Source organism: Simochromis diagramma, unplaced genomic scaffold, assembly GCF_900408965.1.
Source record: "Simochromis diagramma unplaced genomic scaffold, fSimDia1.1 OVJJ01000510.1, whole genome shotgun sequence".
In the NCBI taxonomy this organism is placed as follows: domain Eukaryota; kingdom Metazoa; phylum Chordata; class Actinopteri; order Cichliformes; family Cichlidae; genus Simochromis; species Simochromis diagramma.
In genome coordinates this window covers 319878-328620 of record NW_024387326.1, presented here as the reverse complement: position 1 = coordinate 328620, position 8743 = coordinate 319878, and the positions used below count along the sequence as shown (strand labels likewise).

Sequence of the window (8743 nt, the reverse complement as noted above, 5' to 3'; positions counted from 1 at the left end):
CCATAAATCTACTTAAAAACACAATGAAACTACCTTATTGCAAAAATATGTTTGCAAAGCTGTCATGTTTATACGTATTTATGACTGTGAAGAATAAATTGACATGTATAAATCTATGTAAATAATCTTAAAATTTTCATCCTTCTTCTAAATGATGTTTTTCACCCTAATATACGAGTTCTTTTGAACACCATCAGTGTAATCTTTTTTGATCCGCTTATATATTTGTGTTTGTTTAAGATAAACAAACTGTGAGCAATAACTTGCACAAAAATGATGGACACTATAACACACAATAACACTTTTCTCCTTTGCTTGAACTCTTAAAGTGCACTATACTACATTATTATTGTTAGGTCAGTAAAGCACCCCTCTGACAGCCAAACATATTTGTTTCCTGATTGGAGTGTTACATTTGTTATTGAGGTGACATTGACCAATCAGCTGAGAGGCAGAAAAATTGGGTCAAAATTCATATTTGCAAGTTGAAACTCACATACAACCAGGGAACTTGACAAGAGCAAGAAACTCCCCCGGGGTGTTCACTGTAAGCACATGCAGATCAGAAAGCAACACAACACAGACAACAGCAGACAAAAACTACCCAGTGCATATCAAACTCATCTTATATGGGGTCTGTGATCCCCCCTCCTGCCGTTGGGTACCCTTTCATCCTTTGTTTTTTTTCGTTTTATCTTCCACTTATGATCCATAACTTTCTGACCCTACCCCATAACTTCTCAAGAACCAGTCATACATCCATCATTGAATTGAGACCTTTTGTCAGCTTTATGGCCAAAGTAAGTCCGAAAGTCTGCAAAACAGCAGTTAACAGTTAATCAATTTGGCAGTTTTGTCAGGTGCGCATGCCAGATGTAAACTACTATCTATGCTAAGTAAGGGTTAGCATAGATAGTAGCAAGAACCTGAATCCCTGGTGCATGCCCAGCGGCGCTGGGTTTACTTGCTGTACAGGCATTGAAAGGGCTGGACAAAACGTGGGACGGTACAGATAAACGCAGATGAATGCTGAGAAAGGGTCCTATGTGCATACTTTACCAGTGCCAAGCTGAATAACCCTATGTGTGGACTAGTCACCATTGGCCATAACACAATCAGAGGTTACTTATTGATCCTAATTATTACATTTTCAAACATTGATAAGCATGTGTTCATATAACAAGTGGCACAAACGTTTTCATTAATATAATGGTAGATGTATTTGACCTAAATATATGGTTCGTGCGTTTTGAACATGCAGGTCAAATGCTTAACACAGTGACTTAACTATATAAAACACTTCATTGTAAGTGCGCATAGTATATATGAGTATGTATGATTGCACAGAATTTATGTGAGTAATTATTATTACATGTCTAGTGTATACATGTATGTATATCATAATAAAATCCACAACACATTTTCTTTTTAGGCATTTGAATAAAATTTAAGCCACATACTTCTCCCTACTAAAATCCAGGTGGCGGACTTCTGTCCTCTTGATTTGAAACCCTTCATTCACACCTTCACTTTCAAGATGATGTTCAGACTGTGTTGTCCTGCTGACAGTTGTCCGCCTGCACTGTTGTGATACATAAATTATTATTTTTTAATTAGATCATTTGTTTAAATTGTTATTTTCTTCCTGATTTTCATAGATCTGTTTTTTCTTCTGGTTGTTCAGCAGGTTTGAATGGTCAGGCTTTGGAGTCCATTCCCCCCACTCCAGTGTTAAAAAAGCCTCAAGAAGCCCTCAGTCTTTCCTGTAGAGGAACCGGTTTCAATTTCGGCCAAGCAGGAATGCAATGTATCAGACACCCTGCAGGAAAAACAAGAGTGGATGGTTATTTAGTGCTATGTGTTACTGTGACAGATACACACAATGGCAGAAGAATATGGTTTGCATAAACATGCACATACAAATACACATTATAAGGTGAGCAGCTGCTTTTACAGTCTTTGATTTTCTGTTTAACTTATTGTCAAAAATGTTAGAAAACGTTTTTAAGTTATAATGTAAACATTGAAAATACTGAAATGGGACATAAATGAGTCATATTTAATATCTAATTGGATTTGCTGCTGAGCAGGACAAATATCAGCATGATGATAGGAGCAAACTCATTATTAAATCTTTTACCATTTGTTTAAACAACAAGTACTTCTGAAGTATTCTGTCTCACCAGTTCATAAAGGGGACTAAAAGGAGCTGTTAAATACATCAAATTCACCAGTTGGACACTTTGTGCTAATCGCTGTTAGGTTTCAGATCTTTCCCACAGAAAACAACTGACTGCAAAATGTGAACATTGCTGCATGAAAGCAGTGCAGTAAATGAGCGTCAGTAATTTTCTATTAATTATGCTGAAACTCTTTTCTACTTAATGCCACAGTGTGATCTGTTTTCTCTCATAATTTATCAGAATCCATCTGTATGCAAATCAAACTTCCTCACAGGCTGATATAAAGTCTGATATCATGCAATCAGTCACAGAAGAAGATGAGAAGCTCATCAGATCATATTTAGCACCAACATGTTCCCTGGAGCTCTGCTGCTGGATCCTGTGAGTCTCACACAGAAACACTATAATCACTGCACACTGATTCTTACTGTTACTACATTCAACATGTTTTGTCCACACGTGTGCACAGCTGACACAGCCAGCCTCTGTGATTGTGCAGCCAGGTCAGCGTCTGACCATCACCTGTCAGGTCTCTTATTCTCTTGGCTATTGGACAGCTTGGTTCAGACAGCCTGCAGGGAAAGGACTGGAGTGGATTGGGGTGAAAGTTACTGGATATTCATACTACAAAGATTCACTGAAGAACAAATTCAGCATTGACTTTTACACTTCAAGCAACACAGTAACTTTAAATGGACAGAATATGCAGCCTGAAGACACTGCTGTGTATTACTGTGCCAGAGAGTGACAGTAAGAGAAAACATCAACAGACCTGAACAAAAACCTCTCAGTGCATGAGCACATTTGTAACATGAAGCCACCAGGGGAGGAGCTCCAAGACCAATAATGAATTTAAGGTATATTTAAGAAAAAAAAGGGGGAAAGGTTGTTAAGGGGTCCCTATTCTTGATAGAGGGAGTGTTAGACACAAATATTACTAGCAGCAGTTCAGCACCAGTTTACCATCTCCAGAGAAAACAGCAGAAAGGAGCTGAATCTGCAGATGACATCAGAGGATTCTGCTATTTATTGTTGCCAGTGACACAGAGACACTTTATCAAGAGAAGGGTTTGCTTCGCCTTCACCCTCATCTACAGTTTCACAGAAATACAGCTTCAATTGTTTTTTAAGCTGTAGAGAGATTTTTATAAAGCTCTGTGTTCTGCTACATCATAATGTCAAGATGAAATAATCTATTTATATATTCTTGTTTTTGCTTGTCTGTGGGCAAACACCCCACCGTCCTTAATCTGTCAGTGGTGTTTGGTTGCCTTTTAATTGTTTTTTAACTGGAAAACCATTTTTGATATGTCCATCATTCACCATGCTGAGGATTAGTTTTATTAGAGTTTAGTTTTGTATTATCAAGTTTTGGATGCCTCATAAAATGTTTAATGATCTGGTTCCTGTTTTTAAGCAACAGCTGATGTTGTAGTGAATCCACTTCCATCAACATGAGCTTTAACAGTAAAGAAACATAATGTTCCTATTGTTAATTACTGTATTATGTTATGGAGCACACATTTAATAATGAATAAATAGTAAACTGAGGATTTTTCTCTTTATTATTGTGGTCAAGAGCCACAGTGACACAAGAGGATAAAATGTTGTCTAAGTACATAGAAAACTTGCTCTCTGCAGTTTACATTAATATAAATTAATTTATTGCTGTTCAACGTCAACAACATTGTGAAAGAAACACCATCTTTAATACATTTATCAGCATTAATTCAGGTCAGAATAAATAGAATTAATTTCAAAATCACAAAAATACAGTCAGGTCCAAAAACAAATAATATAATTTTAATATATAAGTATAATGTTTATAAATATCTGAAAAGATTTTGGTTGGTGATTAAATTTTGAAGAAACTTTTTCTTTACTAAGTAAAAAAAAACAATAATAATTTTTTGTGTATAATTATTTTTATAAGATTTGCTTAATTTTTTTTTTAAATACAAGTGGTGTTCAGATGTTTGTATGAGATGAAGTGTGTTTCACTTTAAGGAGGAGTTTATGCAAATTCAGATTTTTACACATGTGTTGCCAAATATAACAAAGGGAGATTTTCATGACTGTAGACTGAGCAGAGAGACATGACTTTTACAATGAACTGTCCTGGGTTTACCTTTGTTATTCTGATAGTGTCAGTTTACTGGGCTGGTAAGAACAGCACATTTCTTCTGCAAACATTATGAAATGTGTGATATAAAGAAGCTAATTATGTTTTTGTCTGTAGGTACTGAGGGTCAAACACTGACTGAGTCTGAATCTGTGATTAAAAGGCCTGGAGACTCACACAGACTGACCTGTACATACTCAGGGTTCAGTGATGATATTAATGGTGCTTGGATCAGACAGGCTGCTGGAAAAGGACTGGAGTGGATCGCTTTCATCTGGGATGACAGTAGTGGCAGCTACTACACTGAGTCAGTCAGAGGCCGCTTCACCATCTCCAGAGACAACAGCAGAAAGCAGGTGTATCTGCAGATGAACAGCTTGATGGCTGAGGATTCAGCTGTTTATTATTGTGCCAAAGAGCCACAGTATCACAAACCATCAGCAGAGCTGAACAAAAACCTCTCAGTGTCCGAACAGTTATAACATGAAACTACCAGAGGAGGAGCTCTAAGATAACTGATTATTATTTAACTGAAAGAAATGGAAGAAATGCAAATAAGGGGGTTGCTATTCTTGATAGAGGTAGTGGTTGAGCAAATTCAAATTCTGATACATATGTATTATGTAATTATAACACTGTGACTACAGCACTGTAGACTGGACACAGAGAGATGACTTTTAGAGTGAACTTTTCTGGGTTTATTTTTGTTTTTCCTGTCCTGTCAGTTTATTGAGCTGTTAAGGACAAAGTATTCTTTTGCAAACATTATGACTTGACAAGAAATTATACACTTGAAAAAGAAGCTAATTGTTTGTTTAACAGGTATTTAATTTCTATTAAGTTTTTCACTTAATATAAGATATTTGTGATATTTGTTAAAATAAGTGAAAAAAATCTGCCAGTGGAATAAGTGAAAATTCTCCAGATCCAAGATGCACTGTCTAAAAACAAGTTCATATATCTCACTAAAATGTTACTCTGTAGCTGATTGTGTCTTATTTTAAGTGTGATGAGATATTTTTCACTATAAATTAGACAAATATACTTGGTAACATTTTGAGTTTTTGCAGTGCTGTGATTGTGCAGCCAGGTCAGTGTCTGACCATCACCTGTCAGGTCTCTTATTCTCTTGGCTGGTACACAGCTTGGATCAGACAGCCTGCAGGGAAAGGACTGGAGTGGATTGGGGTGAAAGGTATTGCGGGCTCTTACTACAAAGATTCACTAAAGAATAAATTCAGTATTGATTTAGACACTTCAAGCAACACGGTGACTCTAAATGGACAGAATATGCAGCCTGAAGACACTGTTGTGTATTACTGTGCCAGAGAGTCACAGTAACACAAAACATCAGCAGACCTGAACATAACCTCTCAGTGGCTGAGCAGTTGTAGAATGAAGCCACCAGAGGAGGAGCTCTAAGACCAAGAATGATTTAAGAGTGTATTAAAGAAAAAAAAAGGGGGGAAATGGCTTTAAGAAATATTACCCATAGCAGTTCACCACCAGTTTACCATCTACAGAGAAAACAGCAGAAAGCAGCTGTATCTGCAGGTGACATCAGAGGATTCTGCTGTTTATTGTTGTCCTCAAAAGTCACAGTGACACCGTGATACTTAATCAAGAGAAGGGTTTGCTTTATCTTCACTGTCATCGACAGTTTTGCAGAAATACAGCTTCAATAATTTCTTATGTTGTAGAGAGATTTTTGCAAAGCTCTGTGTTAGGCTACATCATAATGTCAAGATCAAATAATCTAATTATGTATTCTTGTTTTTGCTTGTCTGTGGGCAAACACCCCACCGTCCTTATTCTGCCTTTTTATTGTTTTTTAAATGGGAAACCAATTTTGATATGTCCATCATTCACCATGCTGAAGATTCGTTTTGTTGGAGTTTAGTTTTGTTTTATGGAGTTTTGTAGAAAATGTTTACTGCTCTAGTTCCTTAAGCAACAGCTGATGTTGTTGTGAATCCACTTTTTCAGAAAATCCATCAACATGAGCTTTAACAGTAAAGAGTCATAATATTCCTATTATTAATTACTGTATTACTACATGGAGCACACATTTAAAAATGAATTTATATGGTTTTCTTTACTCATGGTTAATAAATCAATTGGTGACTAAAGTTTGAGAGAAAATTTGTATTTATTAAGTAACAAATAATAATAATAATTTGTAAATATATATCATATTTGCTTAAATATTTTAATATAAGTCGTGTGCAGTTCTTTATATGAGACGAAGTTTTTCTTTAAGGAGGAGTTTATGCAAATTCAGATTTTTACACATGTGTTGCCAAATATATTAAAGGGACTACATGGTTGAATTTCATAAACTGAACAGAGAGACATGACTTTTACAATGAACTGTCCTGGGTTTACCTTTGTTTTTCTGATAGTGTCAGTTTACTGGGCTGGTAAGGACAGCACATTTCTTCTGCAAACATTAGGATATGTTTGATATAAAGAAGCTAATTTTGTTTTTGTCTGTAGGTACTGAGGGTCAAACATTGACTGAGTCTGAATCAGTGATTAAAAGGCCTGGGGACTCCCACAGACTGACCTGTACATACTCAGGGTTCAGTGGTGATATTCATGCTGCTTGGATCAGACAGGCTGCTGGAAAAGGACTGGAGTGGGTTGCTCGGATCCTCAGTGATAGTAGCAGCATCCACTACTCTCAGTCAGTCAGAGGCCGCTTCACCATCTCCAGAGACAACAGCAGAAAGCAGGTGTATCTGCAGATGAACAGCTTGACGACTGAAGATTCTGCTGTTTATTATTGTGCTCGAGAGCCACAGTGACACAAACCATCAACAGAGCTGAACAAGAACCTCTTAATGCCTGAACAGTTATAACATGAAACTACCAGAGGAGGAGCTCTAAGATAACTGATTATTATTATTATTCAAGGGAAAGAAATGGGAGAAATTCAACTAAGGGGGTTGTAATTCTTGATAGAGGTAGTGGTTGAGCAAATTAAAATTCTGACACATATGTATTATGTAACTATAACACTGGGACTATGTGGCGGATTTACAGCACTGTAGACTGGACAGAGAGACATGACTTTTTGCAATGAACAGTTCTGGGGTTATGTTTTTTTTTCCTGTCCAGTCAGTTTATTGGACTGGTAAGGACAAAGTATTCTTTTGTTAACATTATGACTTGACAAGAATTTATATGCTTGAAAAAAGAAGATAATTATTTACTTTTATCAGGTAGTGAGGGTCAAACCCTGACTCCGTCTGAGTCTGTGGTTAAAAGGCCTGGACAATCCCACAGACTGACCTGTACATACTCAAGGTTCAGCAGTGATATTCATGCTGCTTGGATCAGACAGGCTGCTGGAAAATGAGTAGAGTAATTGCTCTGATAGAAATAGCACCCACTACTCTTAGTCATTCAGAGGACAGTTTACCATCTCCACAGACAACTCTTCTGTCACTCGCCCACCTTCACAGAAGAGGAAGCATCTCTGTACAAGTACAAAAACTCAGCACATCACAAAACCAACATTTGCTTTCAGAGTTCACATTTAGAGAAATGAACTCAACTTTAACAGCATCAATACACTGAAAGAAACATACTTAAGACAGTTTGCAGGAAAGGACTGGAGTTTACATCAAATTCTCATTTGATGTAATATATATATACTTATATATTTTGCTGAGGAGGGGGAGTCAATGCAAATCTGATGTCTTCAGCAACTTTATATGTGCTTGAGAGTAAGACTCAGGGACTCAACCTAATATACACACAACAGACTGGACAAAGACGACTGATGTTTAGAATGATGAGAACTGTTTATTTAGTTGTTTTCCTGATTCTGTTTTGTTTCTTGACTGGTAAGGACATATATTTCTGGTATACAAATAAATATATGAAGAAATATGACTGGACTAATGATCTGTTAACATTTCTGTAGGTACTGATGGTCAAACACTGACTGAGTCTGAATCAGTGGTTAAAAGGACTGGAGAATCCCACAGACTGACCTGTACATACTCAGGGTTCAGTGGTGATATTCATGCTGCTTGGATCAGACAGGCTGCTGGAAAAGGACTAGAATGGATTGCTTATATCAGCAGTGGCAGTAGCACCTACTACTCTCAGTCATTCAGAGGCCGCTTCACCATCTCCAGAGACAACAGCAGAAAGCAGGTGTATCTGCAGATGAACAGCCTGACAACTGAGGATTCAGCTGTTTATTATTGTGCTCGAGAGTCACAGTGACACAAGAGGAAGAAACTCTGTACAAAAACTCAGTACATCAATGTACTGAAAGAAAGACATAATACTGGATTGTCAAGATCTCGTATCATTAAATATTCTGTTTTGTGTATAACTGTAAATATTTTCATTTGCTTTGTGAACCAGTGGTTAAAAGGCCCGGAGACTCCCACAGACTGACCTGTACAGAGTTCAGTGATGA

The 8743-nt window shown here is 37.0% G+C and overlaps 2 gene segments (V, D, J or C); both read left to right on the top strand.

The window, feature by feature from the left end:
* The first annotated feature begins 4264 nt into the window (after positions 1–4264).
* Positions 4265–4809, top strand: LOC120717897. The segment is given in 2 exon segments: positions 4265–4346; positions 4423–4809. Coding segments are annotated over 2 exon segments (432 nt in total).
* Positions 4810–6650: 1841 nt separating this feature from the next.
* Positions 6651–7136, top strand: LOC120717903. The segment is given in 2 exon segments: positions 6651–6725; positions 6802–7136. Coding segments are annotated over 2 exon segments (378 nt in total).
* Positions 7137–8743: the final 1607 nt, after the last annotated feature.